At 35.6% G+C, this 22420-nt stretch overlaps 1 protein-coding gene across 14 annotated transcripts in view; it reads left to right on the forward strand.

The window, feature by feature from the left end:
* Positions 1-28: 28 nt before the first annotated feature.
* The window catches only part of PRIMPOL (primase and DNA directed polymerase), a 37258-nt gene continuing 14866 nt past the window's right edge, over positions 29-22420 (forward strand). The window contains exons 1-9 of one of the 14 annotated variants that reach the window (XM_039882642.1): positions 29-224; positions 468-547; positions 3382-3511; positions 4955-5167; positions 7344-7441; positions 8333-8462; positions 13789-13936; positions 17818-18096; positions 19393-19470. In XM_039882642.1, the coding sequence (XP_039738576.1) occupies positions 4988-5167; positions 7344-7441; positions 8333-8462; positions 13789-13936; positions 17818-18096; positions 19393-19470 (913 nt within the window). In that variant the 5' untranslated portion in view covers positions 29-224; positions 468-547; positions 3382-3511; positions 4955-4987. The other 13 variants (XM_039882643.1, XM_039882638.1, XM_039882639.1 and 10 more) reach the window with 13 other exon arrangements.

Raw genomic sequence — 22420 nt, forward strand, 5'->3', positions numbered from 1 at the left:
CTGCTCCAGTGCGCGCCCCGCGGGTCCGCCCGGGATCGTCGCTCCCGCCGCCCTCCCATAGGCCTGGCGCGCTCCCGCCCGCTTGCCCGGGCGAGTCCCAGCCCCCGCCCCCGCCCCGCCCCCGCGCGCCCTTTGAACGCGGAGTCCGGCCTCGGAACCAGGGCCTGGGTCCCGCTCGCCGCTGAGGACGCGGACGTTTCCCTTCACCGCGCAGATTTCCGGAGGTAAACGGACGGGGACGTGAAGGCCGTGCCGGGCCCAAGGGGCAAAGAGAGGGGAGTCAAGGGCGGGCCGGACGCCTCTTCTGACTTCCGGGAGGTAGAGGGGCGACCCGCGACGGTAAACTCTGCTTCCCCCAGGCCATCTGAAGCCTTTCCGTAAGTCACTTCTAATTCCCTGACCCTAAACCAAAAGCCTTAACTGCCTTACTGGTTTCTCGCCTGTTTTGGGTCACGAACTTCTTCCAGAGCCTGATGCAAACTACGATTGCTTTCGCCGAGGACTACAAACGCAGTTGACAACCAAGTTCTGCGTCAAATTTTAAGAGGTTCGTAACATTCTGACAAGTCAGGGACACCCTTCCCCCACTACGTCCCCCATGTTAAGAACTAGACTACCTCCAACACTTGCCTGTTTGGGCACAAATCAGGGGCTATAATTTGTACACAAATACATATCTTTATATATATATGGCTACCACTTGTTGGGTTCTTATTTTGTGCTGGTACATTTTCACGCTACATTTTCTTATTTTATCCTTTCTACAACCCCTGGAAGTGAGAATTCCAATCCCCGCCTGAGCTTAAAAAGGTTAAGTAGTTTGCTCTTGTTAAAAGAGTTACGGGAGTTACAGTCTGATCCCAGGAATAAAATTTAGGCCTTCCTTAATCCCTCCCAGATTGAGAGAGGACCAGTGTTTGGCAGTGTTTTGTTGTTGCAGTAACACTGAAGAATAGGACCTTCTCCCAGATCCTATCAGTGGTTCAGCACGCAGTTATTCATAAAGGCACCGGTATAGTTGAACAAGTCCTATGGTAATGCACAAGCCCCTTCCTGTGCTAAACTTTCTTACCAAAATGATGCTTCAGTTAAAGCAATGGCAGCAGTTTTCTGTTTTGGTATGAATTATACTAATTTACTTATTCTAGAGAAACTTTATATCAGACGGTTGGCTGGAGGCACTGTCTTCTGAATCCATTTCTTTTTACAGAGGGTCTCACAGGTGGCAGAACTTGATCTGGCCCTTGAAGGGGAAAAGATTGGGAAAAGCAAGTGAGCATTCCAGGTGAGAGAAACAGGCAAGAGGGCACTTGGAATGGCCAGGTGTAGGGAGTGGTGGTTATCATTTGGTGAGAAGGCTGAACGAGAAAAACTGGGGAAGTGGTTTAGGGCTAGATTCTGGAGAGAGTTTGTAGACTTCTTGAAGTAAACTATAATGTGAATTAGGTAATGCTCCGAATCATTAATAAGTGTCCCTATGAAAAGTTATACAAATGGATTTAAGGGCAATTAGTCTGGCAGTTAGGCTTTTTGGATGGGAGATCCTTTGGGGATAGTAGAAAGGGGGAACTAGAAAAGAACAATATGCCTTCTTATCCCTTACAGGAGACTTTTGAGAAATTTAAATATGAATTACTATTGTTCAATCATAGACAGGCCAAGTGACTGAAATGGGAAAAAAGAAAATTCAGTTTATGCAATTTAAAGTGTCATTCTGGAAAGAGTTTATATACTATTACTGTAAGTTAATTTTAATCACATACTTTATTATGAAGACTTTAGCAGTGGGAGAAATAGTATAAATGCATTACAAGGGGCCATAAAAGGGATAGTGAGAAAACATTGCCAAATACCCAGAGCATTACTAAATGCTAGAACTAGAACATATATGCCAGAAAACAAAATATTGGTGAATCTATTCTCAGGACAGAGGGAGAAGTTAGAGTTAGGGAATAAGAATTGACTTGCAATTAGACAAAACAAACCAATCCAGAAGAACTGGGCTGGAGAGTACCATGGCATGGTAGGCTTCAGATCACCTGAGAAGCCTGTAATCATGAAGCAAGTGCCCCCTCACCTAGTTCAGCTGTTTCTGGGTACCAGGCTGTCATAGCTGGACAAGTCTAGCATAAACCTAGGGAAACCAGGGCTACTTAGGTTGGCTGTGTAAGGCATCTCTCCACCTCCACCCCTACTGCCTTTTTTCTCACTACAGTTACTCTAAAAGGACTAAGCCAACCTTTTTTCTAGGCTGACCACCTTTAGTTATAAAATCAGTATCCAACATGGTTAAATAAACATTCTGGTGCAATGTACCAAAATTGAGCTCTTAAGCTTACTGTTTTAAAATACAACACATTTTTCTTTGGAACTTGGAAACATACCAAAAATAGTTATGGTCCCTATGTGAAAAGGGCTTTCGAGGTACATTTATATAAAAGAAAGACAACTCTTTCCCAACCAGGAGTTAAAAGCATTTCTAATATAGTTCTCCCTGAGGGTAGGGATGAGAAATACGATAGTCCAAAACCAGGATGCCAGATGTAGTCCTGTTCTCCATTTCCTTTGCTTTTGTCACTCAACTCTCCTGCTGGAATAGTCCAAGCCTCAGTCGTCCTCTAACCCTTAACCCAGCTGTTAAAATTTTCAAATTGTCCAAACCACTTGAGGGCATGACATATTGAACTTCTCTTTTTTTTTTTCTTTTTCTGTTGATACTCATGGTTTTCTCAGTCCAGTAAATGTTCAACTGGTTTTTCACTGGGACTCCATGACTTTCATGTATGACACACTTCCACAGGTATACCAATATTTTTAGAAAACTAAAAAGTTTTCCTGATGTCAGTGTCACTAAGTGAAGATCCGATCCATATGGTTATTCCTAGTCAGTTATTGGTTAAGTACTAGAGCTACAATTCACATGATTGTAGTCTGTGCTTATTAATTATTGGGCTTTATTAAAAGTTAAGAAATTTCATAGAAGAAAGGTAAATTTCTCAGGCTATCCAAATGTAGGGGATTTTTATCTTTATGTGAAGCAGATTAAAGTAAGCCGAATACTCAGAATTTATCAATAAGGAGCCATATCACTCAGAATTTATCTAGCAATATCACTTTGTATTGAAAAATTTTATTAAAAATTGCCCCATATCTTCAATCCATTGAGACTACATTCTTTTCATAAGTGTGTCTTTTGAAATTTATGTTGACACCTTCAGAATTATATTTCTGTTTCTTGGTTTATAATTTGTAATTTTCATATGGGTTAGAGAAGAATCTTAGGTCTGTTATGTTTGAAATCAGATTTGAAATCTATAGATAATATGCCTTTTTTTTCTAACCATGTCATGACTCATGACATTCCTACCCTCAATCTTTTAGGATGATTCTATTTTTCCTTCAGGGAATATCATTTACCAGTGAGTTTGTTTTGTTGAGGAGTCGTATGCTAAAATACAAGAGAATATTTATCAATTTGATAAGTGAAAATGCTGTAAAGACATTGCCAAAGGTAAATAAGAGTTTTAACCTCAGATGCTTTAGTATATATTATTATTTCACTTAAAAAACTAATATATCTGTTTTCTACATAAATTATGACATAGATGATATTAGTGGAGCGGGAAACTGTATCAGTTACCTATTTCTATTTAAAAACCAGGCCAAACACCAAACCAACAAATTTTGTCTTACAGTTCTGTGAGTTGGCTGGGCATCTCTTTGGCAGATCTCACCTGAATTCACTTGGGTTTACTCATGAATTGAATTCAGATGATGTTTGGACGATCCAGAATGGCTTAATTCACAAATCTGATAGTTGGTGCTGGCTGTTAGCTGGGGTACTTCTCCAGATGGCCTTTTATCCTCTGTGCAGCTAGAGCAATAGCATGACAATCTCAGGGAAGGACTCCAAGATAGCCAAATGCAATACGAAAGCACTTATTAAACCTCTGCTTGCTTCACATTTGTTAATGTGACATGGCCAAAGTCAGTCACATGGCCAAGCCCAGAGTTAATATGAGAATGGGCTTAGATGGCATCTCTTGATGAAAGGAATGGCAAAGGATTTGTTGTCATTTATTATCTGCAATGGAAGCTTTCAAAACCCTTCTCAAAACCTAATCTTTTTCCTTTGTAAATAAACATAATCCCAAATTGGAAAACTGTTGCCTGGTCCCCTTACCCAGGCATGGCTAACATGAAAGCATTGTATGCAAACAAAAACACATGTCATTAATAAACAAGTGTTAAAATACAATCATCAACATTGACTTATCACAAAAATACAGTCATTAAGTTAAAAGACATAAGTTAAGATTTATTTATTAAATCATTCTTATGATTACCATAGACATCTCAAACCCAAACTAGCCAATATTATAGTTACCATTCATACACAGAGTTATCGTTCCAACTAACAGTTATGTTTGGAGGTAAGAGCAATGGGCAGAAACAGAGGAAAAAGGAGCTAAGAACTGCACAGTAGTGCCTAGAAATGAATTCTAGGCAATAGCCCAAGAATGGTGGCCAGGGTAGTAGCACCAGCTGGGCAAGGTAGATAGCACTTGATACAATTAAATGGTGGTAATAAAAACCATAATGATACAAGATATCTACATGAAGCTTTGTAATTTACAAAACTTTTTCACATCATGTCACATTTATCCTCCAGATAAAGTATTCAGGATGATATTGATTCCCATTTTGCAGTTGATTAAGATTTAGGAACCTTCACTAACTTGTCTAAAACTGTAGCACTATAGATGGAAGAGCCATCATAAAGGTTTGTGATAACTAGCTCTGTTCTCATTTCACATTAAAATAAATATAAAACATAAAATATAAAAGAAGGAAATGAGTTTTTAAGTTTTACCAAACAAAATATATTCTAAACAAAAACAGTGATGTTCTTGTTTGTTTGTTTTAGTAATAATTGATAAAACTCTGAACACAGGGTAGGATTTAGCCTCTTCATACCTCTGAACCAATGAAGAGAAAATGGGAAGCAAAACTGAAGCAAATTGAAGAACGAGCATCCCATTATGAGAGAAAACCGTTGTCCTTAGTGTACAGACCCAGGTTGTCCAAGCCAGAAGAACCATCCTCTGTTTGGAAACTATTTCATCGGCAAACTGAAGCTTTTAATTTTGTTAAAAACTGTAAAGAGGTAATTTTCTCATCTTCTACTTTATTTTAGAGCTGCTATAACTTAAGATTTCTAAAAAAATCTATTGTGTGTTTTTATTTCAGGCCACATACTCTACCAAAAGAATTTAATTGCAGTCTTAATATCACACTGTTTAGGAAAAATATGCCTATGAATCATTAGCCATTTATATTAATAATGAAAAAGAGTACCATATCTAGTGCCAGTTGCTTCTAAAAAATTTGTAATGACGTTTAAATGAAGCAATACGTAGAGGAAGAGTAACCATATTCGTGGACTAAGAATAATAGAATGACTGAGTTTTTCAAGAGTTAAACTAAATACTCAGAAATATGAGGAAATGAACGAGTGAGGAAATGAATGAGATTTTTAGAATGAAATTAGGGAAAGGAGAATTGTTTAAACAATAGGATGTGAAAATATCTCAAATATTATAGCTTAGAGTTAATAAGTTCTAGAACTTAAATCATAGTGCCAAAGCACACATGTATTTATCTTTCTACTGTCTCCTTTTGTGCTTTGGAGTAGTAGGATGGGTTTATCATAATTTCCAACACATTAGGCAAGTGGGACAAAGAAGCGCTTACAACATGGGTTTGAATTGTGCAGGTTCACTTATTCCCAGATTTTTTTTGTTTATATTGTTAATGTATTTTCTCATCTTTATGATTTTTTAAAAATATTTTCTTTAGCTTACTTTATTGTAAGAATACAGTCTATAATACAAACATACCTCAGAGATGTTGCGGTTTTGGTTCTAGAATCTAGACCACCACATATAAAGTATCTCAAGAGTTGTAATCTTTTTGCTGGCGGAGGGTCTTGCTTTCCATTTGTAAAGCATACAACGTCTGTGAAGCACAATAAAGTGAAGTGCAATAAAATGGGCTATGCCTAACATATACAAAATGTTTGTTAATTGCCTGTTTGTTATTGGTAAGACTTCTGGTCAACAGTAAGCTATTAGTAAAGTTTTGGGGGAGTCAGAAGTTATACATGGATATTTGACTGTCTGGGGGTTGGCATTCCTAACCTCTGCATTCAAGGGTCATAGTGTCAAATGGTTACTGGATTTATCAGGGTTATCACTTTGTAAGTTGTATCAATGTCTAATCACTGTGTTGTGCAGCTGAAACTAATATATTGTCAACTATAATGAAAAAATATATAAAAAAATTTTAAAGGGTCAACTATATAATGAAAAGATGCATAATATCTAGCATAAATATATTGTGATTCTGATCATTGATGCTATATAAAAACTCATCATGCTAAAGTTTTTTAGGAAGAGGACTCTTTCCCTAGTGAAGATAAGCTCACTCAGATCTCATCAGAATAGTTTAGGAAATAAGAGAAACACCTTTCACATTTTGTATAAACCAAATTCAGGTATCAGAAATTTAAATACAGATTCATTTGATCTTGAATTAAAAAAATATACATAGGAATATGATTGCCGGACTTAACCAATCACCAGTCTATAAAATTTATCTCAAGATTTTTAGTAGGGTCAGGCAACTTTGCCCTCCTATAATTTCTCACTTATTAAAATGGAAGTTTAGTTCCGTTATAGGCTCAACAGCTACCTTTAGCTAAGTGGAAACAAAAGAACCTGTGTATTTATTGAAAGAAATTTTTTATGGCAGCAGTCACAGTTATGGCAAGTGCCATAGCAATTAACCTTAAAAAGATTGGTTTCTCATGGAAAAGACAATTTATAGTTACTTGTTAAAGTTAAACATTTTAAAACTTTCAAGATTAACTTACAAATGTTCCATTTAAAAATTGGTTCCTGCCTGTTTTTATCTGTACTAGAGAATTTATTAATTTTAGCCCAAATAATAATGTTTAGATAGTTTTAAAAATAAGTTTTATAAAATAGCTAATGAAATTATAATAGGTCAAACTAGAGTAATTGAAAGTGATTTTTCTCCTTTATTTCTAATTTAGATATTCTAATTATTTCTGCCTTGAACATGTTTTACCTGAGTGACTAAATAAGTACAAATGACTAGATTTTGATTGGCATAGATCTAGTAATTATTTTTCTTGTTTTTAATAATATAAATGTTCAAATTCTGATTTTTGAAAATTAGTAACATTTTCTATGAATATTTAATAGCTATAGTTGATTTTAGATTTTCATTAATTTTTAAATATTTTTGATTTTCTAAAGGATGTTCATGTATTTGCTTTGGAATACAAAGTGGGCGATGGACAGCGTATTTACCTCGTAACAACCTATGTTCAATTTTGGTTTTATTATAAGTCCCGGTAAGTAGCTTGTAAAGAACAATACATTAAAGTTACATTTCATTTCCTTAATCTAATGTTCGTGAAATTAATTTAAGCTGAATTGGCTTTGATATTTCTCAGTCACGTTATTCAGTACTCCTTTACTATTAGAATTAAATTCTGGAGCTTCCTTGACGTAACAACATTGAATTATCTCACCCATTGTTGGGAGAAAAAATTGCATGTATTTTAAGTTCTTGTCATATGATGATACAATTCCCCCATCACTTTTCCTTGTTCAAATTACTGCAAACCTTGTGTTTATATAGGATGCCATCCATACTTAGTACAACTTAGCATTTACTTATTAAATCAGCATCTATTCTTATTAACCCATGTTAAAATTATACTTCTTGATGCCAGCAAGAATGTAACTGCAAATGTGAGTATTGAAAGCTCATTGAAGACAGGTGACTGTGCATGTTTTTAACTAATTTTTAAAATATATTTTCCTAGTGAAAATATGAAAGTTAAAAATTCTCGTAAAAAATTCATGGAATCCCAAGAATGTGTGATTCTGGCATCTCAGTTTGAGAAAGTTTTCTCAAACAAAATTTGCTTCATGGTGATGCCCCCCAAAAATATAGAAGTGTTACACAGTATCAAAATCACTTTTGAATAAATAACAGTATGAAGTTGACCATATCTGTTCAGTTACAGAAAACGATTATTATATCTTATTTGGTGGAAACTCTTGACACTGATCCATTAACCTATGGTGAGCAGCTGTTCACTTTATCATGTCTTCATTATGTCATAGTTTTATGTCATCAAACCACAGTTAATATAGTATCTTGAGATAGAAGATCAAGTTCTGTGATTTAAAAGGTATGTGATATAAACTTAACAATCATGAATTATTCCATTCAGAAAAAATCTCTTACACTGTTATGAAGTCATTCCTGAAAATGCCGTGTGCAAGCTCTATTTTGATTTGGAATTTAACAAACTTGCCAATCCAGAAGCTGATGGGAAAATGATGGTTGCGTTACTCATTGAGGTATATTACTCTTGTGTTTTTCCTTATTTGATCTGTATGTATCTCTTTATTCACTCATTCATTCATTAAGTGAATCTAACCTACCTGTGTTTCTCCTGTTTCTTGCAACTCTTCCTTTTGACTTTTATTTCTTAATATTACTTCTGTGTATAAACTTCTAAAAAGGAGGAAGGTTTAGCTTATGTTCACATATTTTGTAATATCTAGTTCAAAAAGAAGCTTAAAAAAGTTGGCAACTGGGGAATTTTCTATTTTTTATATATTGTCTGATTTACATTTCAGGTAGCTACCTCTGGTAAAGATTAGGCAAAATAATTTTTACTATAAAAATTGAGTATTGAGATGAGCTTTAAGAAAACTGATAAAAATGGTATCCGAATGAGCTGGCAGGGATTTTGGAAATTATTTTATCTTGTACCGTATGATATTGTGATTCATAAGAAATATATAATTGATCATTTAGATTTTCAAAATATATTTCTCATGTATGTTTGGTCTTCATTCATAGTTCTTGGCTTACTACTCTCCAAACTCTTGGAATTTCCTAAACCTTGAGAGTGACAAAGGTATTTTTCGTTATGTGAATGGGGTGACTTTTAGAAGTACCTAGCCTTGGGAACTGGTTGCCAGGAGCACCAGCCAGTTATTTAGAGGATTGGAACTTTCAAATCCTTGTGCCCCACCCCCTCATGCCCCACCCTCTAGGGAGAGGAAAGAGGCTGGAAAGTGAGTTTAATTGCCAGTGGCCACTGATTTAATCAATTACGTCTATGTAATGAGGCTTCCATTAAAAACTCAAAGGCCTTAATTTGGAGTGCTTCTGGGTTGGTGAACATATGGAGGTGCTGGGAAAGTGGCAAGCCTAAAAAGGCATGGAAGCTTTGTGCCCTTTCCAGCATACCTTGACCTAGGCATCTCTTCCATATGGCTATTTCTAAGTTATATCATTTTATAATAAATCAGTAATCTAGTGAGTTCAGTAATCAGAGAATTCTTGAGTTCTCTGAGCCTTTCTAGCAAATTACAGGCATGCGCTGATTAATGATGGGGATATGTGCCAAGAAATGCATCAATAGGCAATTTCATTGTTATGCAAACATCATAGAGTACACTTACACAAACCTACATGGTATACCCTAGTACACACCTGGGCTCTATGGTATAGCCTTTTGCTCCTAGAATACAGCCTGTACAGCATGGTACTATACAAAACAACATGAAATTAAATCATTCATAAGAGAAAATGAGGCAATTAAGAGATGTATGAGACTACTGCTGATGTAACTGGGTATTACTCTTCTATAGGAAACTGTTTTGTTTTTCTTTTTTATTTTTATATATTTATTATTTTTTTATTATTGTGGCATTAGTTAATGAAATCCAGTAAGTTTCAAATATACAATTGAACAGTATGGCATATATACATTGCAAGGAAACTTTTTTCATAAGTAGAAAGACTGCATTCCAAAATAACAATGGAAAGTTTAGTATGGTAAATAAATAAACCAGTAACACAGTCATTTATTACGTCAAGTATTATGTATTGCATGTAATTGTGATATACTTTTATGCAGCTGCCAGAGCATTAGGTTTGTTTACACCAGCATCCCTACAAAGACATGAGTAATCCATTGCACTATGGCTGTTATGTCTCTAGATGAAAATAATTTTTCAGCTCCATTATAATCTTATGAGACCACCTTTATATTTGTGGTCCATAGTTGACGGAAACATTGTTATGCAGTGAATGGCTAATAGAACCTAGGAGGGGATCGTGGGAACCACTGACTTATAGCCAGTTGGTCAGCAGTACAGGTGACCACCTGGATTTGTGATTAGCATCCTGAATTGGAGGGATTTGTTGGAACCTCCAATTTGTAGCTGGTTGGTCAGAATCACAGGTAACAACCTGGGCCTGTGACTGGCACCTCAGAGGGTGGAGGGTGGTCTCGTGGGACTGAGCCCTTTACATATGTAATCTGATTCTTTCGCAGAATAGATAGTGTCAAAATCAAGTTGAATTCTCAGACACCCTGCTGGTATTCTAGAATTGTTTATTGGGGTGGTGAAGCGTGCACATGCACGCGCACACACAGACACACACACACACACAAGTATTGGGTCCTGGAACCCCTTTCATGAATGAAGTGACTAAGGCATAGACTTAATTTTCATTTAGGGTGCTGCAGCTAGTTATTGGCAAAAACTGATATAGAAATAGAATTATCACTGTTTTTAACAAAGAGAAAAGTATAGTTCTAGTATATGTTTTTGATGTAGCAGTGTCAATCAGGAAGTTACTAACAAAGGAATAGTATGGGTTTGTGTAACTAAGCTCTATTAGGTTTGTTTATAAAACCTTTTAAGATTGTAATGCATTAAGTTGTATTAAAATTATATTAACTGTTATTTGGCCTCAGAGTAGGTATTGACGTTTATTAATTATTTTTCCATTAGATGTTAACTGTAGATGACTCATTTTATAACTTTAAAAGTATGTCCAAATTAAAATGTTTTCGGTAAAGAATATCTGCCGATTATATTGGATCTTTACATGTTTTGTTTTAAATTTATTTGAAAAATGTAAGCAAATACCGTTTTTTAAAAAATCATGTTATCTTTCTGCTGGCTTTGAAGCAGAAGAAATATACATAAGCCTCCCTTCCCCTCCAAAATAATAATAGCAAAAAGTTGTTTTTGATAAAATAGCCATTGTACCCTTAAAAATAAATTTAAGTGTTTTATTTCATTATAATTGGTAAATTTTAATTTTTAACCTTATGTTTTTAATTCAAGGATATTGACTTTTTTTCTGGTATATGATACTCTTCTACAGTCTAAGGTAGGATTTATTACATGGAAAATGTGTAACTAACAAGGAATTAAGATTTAGAGATTTTCACTGGCACGTTAATATGGTGATACCATTAGCTAAGAAGTACCACATTGTATTAGAAACTAGAAATGTCCCTAATGGAATCCGTACCCGACAAATTCTATTTGTAACATAGATTAACAAACAATGGTGTGGTAAAGATTACGTCGGTGTTTAAAAGTTTTTTTCTTTCTGATTCTTTGTACACTCTTATCCAGATTAGTCTTGAACAACTAATCTTCATCAGCAAACATTGGAAAGAATTGTAGAAATATGAGTTTAAAATTATACAGCATTTTTTAAAACATGTTTACCATGTTGGTACAAGAGTCATTAGGATTATTTTATTTAATATAGCCTTCATAAATGATTACATTAACGTTAATTTCATTGGCTTACTTTGTATGTAACAAGTATATAATTCAGTAAGCACATTTCCTTTTTAATCTCTGTGAGGAGGTATAAATTAGATTAGCTCTTATATTAACAGATGATTGATAAATAACTGGTTAATGATTACTAATGGTAACATGTAAGTCCTCTGATTCAATGACTTACAAATTTCAAATTACCGCTTCCACCAACTGGAATGAATTCTGGTGCTAAAGCATATAAAACTATGTTGGCAGGTAACATTGCCCAAATAATCATATTTTTAACTTACGGATTTTAGAACTTAAATATTTAAATGACTTAAAATTTTAAAGTTTAACTTGGGCAGAAGATTTTAGGAGATTATAATTTCTTTTATTACCTACGGTCATTACATTTATTCTTTATAGCTCCAAAGTATAAAACTAGACTTTATTCACTTATGAGAACTTTTTCAGGTTCTACTAAGTGTAACTTTGCCTGGGTGCTAGGAGTACAATGGTTAGCCCAAAGAGACATGATTTCTGTAGAATTTATAGTCTAATGGAGGATAATAAATTAGGATAGAATTAGCTATCATAATAACAACCTAAAATTAAAGTGGCTTAAACAAGGTAGAAATTTATTTCTCTCTCATGTAATATTTAGATCCAGCTCCATTGTGTTAGGGACTAGCCTTGTTGCTTTGCTATTCCTAAGATGTTGCCATTTACATTGTCCAAGGTGGCCCACCATCACTATACTATGTCTGCATTCTAGTCGATAGAAAATGGGAAAGGGGCATGCCTCTTGCCATTAAGAGTATAACTTAGAAGTGGCTAGTTACTTGCCTTCTGCTTACATCCCATTGTCTAGAACTTAGTCACATGGCCACACCTTACTGCAAGGCATCTGGAGAATGTGGTCTGTATTCTGGATGGGCCTCTATCCAGCTAATGATCAGGCTTCCATTTCCACAGAGGCAAGAGAGGACAGATAGTGAGGAATAGCCTCTGTAATACACAGGAAACAGATATCAAAATAATTCACAAATTAACATAAGATTGTAGCTATGTAAGTACTACAAATAGAGTTTATGAGGGGAATTTGATGTAGATAGAGAAATTCAGGAAACTTTCTCTGAGAAAGTGAGAATTTACTGAAAAAGAGGATCAGAGAGTGGGGGCGGTGTGTGTGTGGGGAACCATAATAATGCCAAAACAACATTAACAAAATTTATTGCATAACTATTAGGTATCTAAGTGCTAGGCAGTTTACAAACATTTTTGCTAATCTTCAGATATCCCTGCGTGGTAGTTCTTAGTAACTTTGCTTTGCATATGAAAACAGGCTTCAAGAGAAATGACTTGTGCTATGGCTTCACAGCTAATGCTTTTGAGCAATTACATGTGCCAAGCACTATGCTAACTCTTTACTCTCGTTTTCTCTCTTACTCCCTACAACAACTGCAAAAGTTAGGTCCCAATATCTCATTTTGCAGTTGAGGAATGTAAGGTTTGGACTTGACCAAAATCACAGTGTTGGTAAGTGGCAAAGCCAGAACTCAAACCTAGATCTTTCTGACTCCAAATCTTGTGCTTCTAACCCAAGCTTGCTGCCTTCCTATAATGCATAACCGCCTTTCTATAATGCATAACCGCCTTTAATACCAGCATCATCTAGCCCCAAAGGCTGTATTCTTGGAGGTAGATTTGGACTCAGTATACTTGAGGAACTTTCTGAAAACTAAAATTTTAAACAATGGGATTAGTGACTTTTTAACTCATAGATGATACTTAAAGAGATACTTAAAAAGAAACATTTTTATCTGATTTTAGAGGAGATTAATATGTAAGGTAAATTGTTCAACTTCTAAGAGGCCTTTAATCCTGAGAGTTTATGGAATTTTAAACATAAACTTGTTACATAATTTACGTATATTTCAACAGATAAGTAATTTGGTAAAATTGTATAATATTCTGATAGTAAATAAAAAAAAAAAAACAAGTTATACTTGTTCCAAGATATTTGAGTTTTGCTCACAGAAAAATTTTAAAACATTTAAAAATATGAATTATTTTGTTTTACTTGTGTTTTTAGCATGTTTGTAAAGCACTTCAAGAGTTATACAGAGTTAATTGTTCAGCCGAAGATGTTTTCAACCTGGATTCTAGTACTGATGAAAAATTTAGCCGCCATTTGATATTTCAGCTCCATGATGTAGCATTTAAAGATAACATTCATGTTGGCAAGTATACTGGTTTTTTTTTTTTAAAGTTACGGAGTTATATTAAAAGCTCATATTTTTCTTTCCTTCCTAAGTTTTGTAAGTATTTGTCAGGTTTTATGTTTGTTTATCCTAAAAACTGAAATGTGATTTTTCACGTTTTCAGTATTTGCTTTTAGTTCTAGACCTATCTTACTATTTTAAGACACATCTTAGACACATTAGCCTACTCAGGATATTCTTGGCATTTGTACCTCTTGCTATAGATACTGAAGTGACCAGCCATGCCCTGATACTGGTTTCAGCTCCAATGGGAGTCATTTCAGAAGTTTTTAGTTAGTACATGAGAGACCTAATTCAAGTCTTATCAGTGATACCTCAGATCTGGATTTCTGACCTTCAGCCTTAGCTTTTTGTACATGAGGACTGGGGCTTGGTTTCCAGGCTGTATCCAGGAAGGCTTGTTTATTGTTTCAGACAAAACGTTAGGATTCTAAAGCAGTCTAGATGTGTAAGCCTGAAAACGTAAAGAGTATTTGTTCCAGGACTGGAAATTTAGGTAGAATCCCAATTATAAAATGAAGTCAGCCCAAAGGGGAACAAGTAGGCAGAATGGGAACACCAAAAACCAAGGTCTACATAGAAGTTAAAATCCTGAGTGTTTATTAAAGCAGGAGGAGTAGGGCAGGTATTCCTTAGTCCAAATAGCAGACAATTGAAGTTCAAGTAACAGGTAATCCATTTCAGGACTAAGGGTCTGACAATTTCAGGGGTATCTTGGGTAAAAGGCATGAATGTAGTCACTAAAGGACTGACGTGAAAGTCAGGAACCCAGTGTACTGTGTAGCTAAGGCTCCATATTATTGCTCTTTTTTCTGTTAGCTTAGTTGGACAGTCTTTCTCTGGTCTTTTTTATCCTTTCGGTATTAGTAATTGTAGGATCCATCCTTGTTCCTCTGTTTACTTTATCTGTAACCTTGATTGTCATTCACTGTTATGGCTCCGATTACCATCTATGTGTTGATGACTGAAATCTTTATCTTCAGCCAAGATTATTGTTCTCAACACCAGACCCATAGAGCCAACTGCCTATTAAACATCCCCACATAGACACTCATGTCTTAGACCAAACTCCTCATCTTTCCCTGAAAACTTGCTGTTTCTCCTGTGATATGTATATCAGTGGGTGATATCATCATCCACCCAATTACGAAGTAGAAATGTTGGTGTCATCTTTGACCTCTGTATGTCTCTGAGTATGCTCATTTAGTCAGCTAGCCAGAGTAGTCTGATTATACCACTGCAAGGATTATTCATTACCTTCAGGAAAAAGTCCAGATGTCTTAGTTTGCACAGTGAGGCTCACTGTGCTCTAGCTTCATCTCTGACCACTTGATTCTTCTCACTCCATCTTTTACTTATCTCCCACTGGGGCCACATTATCTCTACTCCCTGGACCTTGGCACTTTTTGATGCTGCTGTCTGAAGGTACTTGCCTCCAAGTCACCTGGTCTGTTAAGCCTCGATGTAGATGTCATTATCTGAGAAGCCATTTATGTCAAATTCTAAGACTTAGTTTAGTATTTCCTCTTGGTTGCAAAGAGTGCCCAGTGCTTATCATGTCAAGACATTCACCACTTCCTGAGGTAATTTCCTTTTGTTTTCTCGGTCTTTTCTACTTAATGTTTCTTTAGGACAGGGACTGTTTTCTTAATCACTATTGTTATTTCCAGAGCTTATCACATAATAATTTCTTTATCAATAATATTAATAATGTAACGGTAGCAGAAGCAGCAATAATAAATACAAAGTAGGCATTTAATAAATATTTGTTGAATGAATGACTGAATATTAAGTGGGCTCTACTGTTAGGGTGTGGAGACAGAGTCCTAAGCAAGATATTTCTTTGATTCCTATTTACTCCTCATATTCTCTGACTCCTACCACAAAGCTAAAAATTGATTTGTTGCTGAGGAAGAAGGGGAGAATAGAAATTGGTCAGATAGTTAGCACTCTCTGCTACATATGTATTCCGAAAGCAAATGCATTCAGTCTGGGCTTTAAATCCTATCGTATGAAGGCTTTATTGTCAGAATGGCATAAGCAAAGGTATAGAGATAAGAGTTTGTGACTAATTTGGAGCACACTGGGACTCTAAGTGTGGCTAGAGTGCAAGACATAATCAGACCTGATACGTGGGATGCCTTCTGAGGGTTCTTTCCTCTGAAATTATGAACTGCCAGAACCAGAGATGCAGAACTTGTGGAGTAGTCCAAATTTTCCTCATCACTTCCCTTCCTTCAGTGTGTCTCTTGGTGACATTTCTAGTTCCCGTTGTTAGCCTTTCAGAAAGGAGAATTAGGGTTAGTTTAAGAGATCATAGAATCTTAGCAAAATGTATAAATTTGATCTGCCTAAAATACTCTGCTGTCAGCCTGCCATAGGATCTGATATTTCTGTGATTGATACATTCTTTTGAGTTATTCGGAGCCAATAAAATTGCCCCTGTGTTAATGATGAGATGAGGGTGGTAAGATTGGGGAAGGGAAGTAAAAAGCAAAGTAGTTTGCTGGGGGAGTCTGTGTTAGTATTTATGCAAGTTATCCTGTCATATCCTGGCCGTGTTAGCTCCCTGCCAAAAGTCATAGGTTTACATGGCCTCCTTAGTGCTACCTTTGCAACTGGTTCTGCAACCATGGCTTCGGTTCTCTTATTTTTTTGTGTCACGTAGATTAATGTTACATTTCCAAGAAAATTAACTTTATCCATTTATATTTGTATTGCTTTGTTGTCCTTCGATATCCTCATGATTTCTTTGTACTCAGTATTTACCTTATCTTCCTCATTCCAGAAATAATCATATCTGTATATCATTGCAAAGATCAAATGCTTTTGCTTTCATTTTGATGTTTAGTGTTTTATAAGAGTGGATTTGTTTTTTTGAGTAGGAAAGTGATTAAGTCTAATTTGGAGAAAGATTTTAAAATTTAGAGCATAGGTATCTTATGACTTAAGATATTAAGCTATTTGGTAAAGTGACAAACCTAGACTATACTAGCTTTTAAGATTAAGGTTTTGTTTTTTTTTTACGGTATTATATTTCTCTAATATTGTTATGAAGTAACAACCAAATTATTGCTTGATTTTATGGTATAAATAATATATGAGTGTTTAAAGAAGTTACAGATTGTCATGTTTTGTTTTCTTGGTAAAGATACGACCACTAATATTTAGAGCTCTTAGAATAAATGTCGAAATACATTTACATGTTAAAATAAATGTATTTAACTGTTTTAATTCTGGGCTTTAGTTATGAGGCAACAATCCATAGGGAAAGGTGGGAGGAACATCAGCTTTGGAACTGATAGCTGTCAATGTCAGCATTCTTAGGGCATATTATGGTGGATAAAGGAGAGAGAAAAAGCTCCTGGAAGTTTGCTGGCATCATGACTCGAGGAGAATACGGTAGAGATTCTCTCAGTGTTTCTGTGCATTATCTTGGCAGCACCGTTTATTCATATAAACCTTTCATTCTTTAATCTCGATTGTGAAGATAAATTTTACTCAATTTGTATTGATGGAAGTTGTGGTTTTTTGGTGGCAATGCATTAGGCTGAGGCCCATGCTAGCAAGATTGACACATCTTCTCAAATTAACCTTCCCTTTTAAGAAGATTTGTTTACAAGTGACACCAAGCTCCCCTGTCAGTGGGAATTGCACAAGAGGAAGGAAGTAACAGGAGAGGCATGTTACAGCTTGTAGTGACAACTCAGTTTTAAAATCAGAAAGCAAAAAAAGAAAGCTCACAGTGTAAAATTTTCATGTGTACACTTGTGCCTAGATCTTAATTTATAGTTTGTGGAAAAGAAGAATTAGATAAATCATATTTTTTTTTTCTTTAGGCAATTTTGTGAAAAAAATTTTGCAGCCTGCTTCACATTTAATTGCCAGTGAAAGTGATGATGGGATTCCAGAGACGAGAGTTTCTCATTTTTCTGAAATACCAGTTAAACAAGGAATTTCCTTCAGCAAAATGTCCACAGGTAATGATAGAGGAGAGAGCTGGACCTTGAATTCAAAGAAACTGGAGAGGCTGGGATCAGCTAAGCAAAGTGATCCTGATCTTTCATTTTTAGTTGTGAAGAATACCATAGGAAAAAAGCACCTGTTTGTAGATTTAGGTAAGTAATGTTAACAGCTCTCATAGACTGTCCTTGTGTACTTCTGTGAGAGACTAGTCAGTGCCCACTTGTCCCCTTTGGATTCTTGCTACCACCACTTTTCCGCAGTGACATTGAAGTCATTGAGCTCAGGTACTAGAAACCTATTTGGTTTCTGTTCAGAGATCTTAGGTCTCTGTGGAACATAAGCACTAGGCTGGCCTGAGGTCCAAAAGGGAAGGGTTCTGGCTGGCTTCTGCTCTGAAATGTCCCAAGGATTTGAATCAGGAAAGTCTTGACAGAGGACAGTTGGGCCAGCATTCTCCAACACTGCTGAGAGGTTTAACTAGATGAAATAAAATTTAAAAACAGACACAGTAAAGAAATGATACTCTAATATGGCAAAATGAGGTGTTTTTTTTTCCACTGAAGAGCTCTGCAGTAGTGGCAGGGTCCCCGCTTCACAGCTTTCCCACTACGATTAAACTGGTGGCTCCTTCAGCTGTGCTCTCTTCTGCCCTGCTCGCTTCTGGTCTCTGACAAAGTACTGGGCAACGCAGGCCGATGAGGACTCTTAATTCACCCAGCTTCAATTTGGTACCCAAAACTCAATTTTGTGGTTCTAGCCTGTGATTTGAAAAGCTGTACAAGCAACATTTTTGCCTTTGTCTGTTAGAGCAACCCAGAGAGCTTCAGTGTCTACAGATTGAGGAAAAGTAGGTTTAAATTATAGGCAAGATTATCATGCCAGCCAGGCCAAGAGTAGGGAAGTGTCCCTGCTGTATTATACGTCTTTCTCATACCCCTAACAACCAAGTGCCAGAATTTGGGAATATAGTCAAGTGCAATGTACTGCTTTGAGTGTGAACAGACATATAGGCTACGCCCTCTCTAAGTTGGACTAACATGCAATAAACTAGGGAAAATGCCTAGTGAGAAGTCGATTCAGGGAAAGCAACAATAGCCAATCACTACTCTACCTCTACCCCTGCCCGATTTAAAGATTCTAAACAGAATACCCCAATTCGTGACCGTTCTAGCCTTTAAAGTTAGGTTACTGTACTAGCAAGGAAATTTCGCTGATATACTTAAAAGAAATATTGCAATAGTTTTCCAAGATTTATTTATGTAACAAAGAGGATAGGGTAATCTTTCACTATTCTTTGAAAAGTCCAGAGATTTAATAGTACACACCAGAATTTTTTTAGAAAACATTTTTTATTGAAATATAATATTCAAACAGAAACATGCATAATTTGTGAGTGCACAGGTCAGTGAATTATCACTAAATGAACACATTCTTTTCACTATACCCAAGACAACAAAGTAGATTACCAGGCTCCCAGAACCACCTCCATGCCCCTTCCAGTCATTACCCTCTCCTTCTCCCCAGAGGTAACCATTAATCTATACTCTAACGCCATAGATTAGTTTTGCCTATTTTTGAACTTTGTATAATTAGAGTCATATAGTATGTGTTTGTGGCATGCATTTTCACTCTCTTAATGGTGTCTTTGATGAATAAAGTTAATTTGTAGTGGTCTAACTTAATCTATGTTATCTTTTTTGGTTAGTGTTTCTTATATCTTGTTAAATCTTTCCCTATCCCAAAGTCATAAAGATATATTCCGCTTATCTTCTAGAAGCCTTATTATTATTTTTATCTTGTTAAATCTTTCCCTATCCCAAAGTCATAAAGATATATTCTGCTTATCTTCTAGAAGCCTTATTATTATTTTTATTTTGTTAAATCTTTCCCTATCCCAAAGTCATAAAGATAAATTCTGCTTATCTTCTACAAGCCTTATTATTAGTATTTACCTTTTATATAAATCTACAATCCACTTGGAATGGATTTTTGCTTATTGGGTAAAGCGTAGTCAAGATTTTTTTTTTTTTTTTTTTTTTTTTTTTTACTCTGTGGATATCCATTTGTGTCAGTACTATTTGTTGAAATAACTGTCCCTTTTCTAAAAAAGACATTTTTGTCATAAATCAAATGTCCATATGTTTGGTTTGTTTACAGACTACGTTCTTTTCCATTGTTCTGTTGGTCTGGTTTTTTGCCAGTACCATTACTACCTTATTTAATATAGCCTTTCTAAAAGTCTTTTTTTTTTAATTTATTTTTAATTTATTTTTTGGTGACATTGGTTAACAAAATCCAGTAAGTTTCAGGTGTACAATTTAACAATAACGCATATATGGATTTTGTGTTCCCCTCCCATAGTTTGATTTCCTTCTGTCACATATTTGACCCCTTTTATCCCATCGACCTCCCTCCTACCCCCCTCCCCACCTACCCTCTGGTAACCACTAGTCTATTGTTCATGTCCATGAGTCTCTGTTTATTTGTCCTGTTCGTTTGTTGCTTTTAGGTTTATACCCCACATATAAGTGATGTCATGTGGTTTTCACCTTTTTCTGTCTGGCTTATTTTGCTTAGTATGATTATCTCGAGGTCCATCCATGTTGTCACAAATGGCAGTATTTCATCTCTTCTTATGGCTAATATTCCATTGTATATATGTACCTCCGCTTCTTTAGCCAATCATCTATCATAGGACACTTCGGTTGCTTCCATGTCCTGGCCACCATGAATAATGCTATGAACATCGATGTGCAATATTTTCAGATATGAGTTTTCAAGTCTTTTGGGTAAATACCCAGTAGAAGGATTGCTAGATCATATGGTAGATCAATTCTTAGTTTTTTGAGGCACCTCCATACTATTTTCCGTAGTGGCTGTACCAACTTGCTTGATATCCAACTTTGTTTTTTGAAATTTCTTGGCTGTTCTTGACTATTTGCATTTCCATTTAAATTTTAGAATCAGCTAATCATAAATCTACAAATAAACATGGAGAGAGTTAACATTTTTATGTTATTGAGTACTCTAATCTATGAACATGGTTTGTCCCTCCATCTACCTAGATGTTCTCTCATTTCTCTCAGTATTTTATAATCTTATGAATAGAGATCCTGTACATCTTTTGTTAGATTTATTCCAGATGTTTGGTGTGTTTTGTTTGTTTTGTTTAAACATTTTTCACAGTTCTGGAGGCTGGAAGCGCAAGGTCAGTGTGCCACATGGTCAAGTTCTGGTGAAAGCCCTGTTCTCGTTTTCACATAATGGTCTTATCATTGTTTCCTCACAAGGCTGAGAGAGAGAGACGTGATTTTTTGATGCCTCCCTCTTTGAGATTTGGCACCACAAATCCTCACTGCCTGGAAAGCTCTCTTACTCTCAAACTTTTTTCTCGATATATTTGTCTAGCTTTATTTACAATAAGAAGGTTGCTCTAAAATAATCTAGTTTTCTATTTCTGGATGTGGCATTCTTCCATTTTATTTTTATTTATATGTTGCTTTTATTTTGTTTCTATCAGATGGAAAATTATTGTTCTTTTTTAAAAGTTATATATTTTTATTTGAAGGTGATTTTTTTCACCTTCATTTTATTTTTTATTGAGGTATAATTGACATGCAACATTAGCTTCAGATGTACAACATAATGATTCAGTATTTTATTTTTATATATTGCAAAATGATCACAGCAATAAGTCTAGTTAATATCCATCACCATACATAGTCACAGATTTTTTTTCTTGTGTCGACTTTTAAGATCTACTCTCTTCGTAACTTTCAAATATGTGATACAGTATTCTTAACTAGTTGCCATGCTGTACATGACATCCCCATGACTTATTTTTTTGATAGCTAGAAGTGTGTATCTTTTGACTCCTCGTCACCCATTTGGCCCACCCTCCACCTCTGGCAACCACCAGAGGTGACTGTCCTCTGTATATATGAGCTTGATTTTTTTGTTGTTGTTTGTTTTTTAGATTCCATGTATAAGTGAGATCATATGGTATTTATCTTTGTCTGACTTATTTCATTTAGCATAATGCCCTCAAGATCCATCCATGTTGTCACAAATGACAGTATTTCCTTGATTATTTTGGCCGAATGATATTCCATTGTGCAGTAGTCTCCCCTTATCTGATGGGATATGTTCTAAGAACCCATCGAATGCCTGAAACTGGATAATACTGAACCTTATGTATGCTATGATTTTTTCTTATGCATACATTCCTGTGATAAAGTTAAATTTATAAATTAGGCATAGTAAAATATTAACAGCAATAAAATAGAACAATTATAACAACATACTATAATAAAAGTTATATGAATGTGGTCTTTTTCTCAAAATATCTTATACTCACTTTTTCACTTAAAGGAAGCACTTTATGGCTTCTCTTCGGCATGTCTAAATTGCCATCATCACTACTCTCCTGCTTTGGGGCCATTATTAAATAAAGTAAAGGTTACTTGGGCACAAACA

Source organism: Pteropus medius, unplaced genomic scaffold (assembly GCF_902729225.1).
Source record: "Pteropus medius unplaced genomic scaffold, Ma_sr-lr_union100, whole genome shotgun sequence".
In the NCBI taxonomy this organism is placed as follows: domain Eukaryota; kingdom Metazoa; phylum Chordata; class Mammalia; order Chiroptera; family Pteropodidae; genus Pteropus; species Pteropus medius.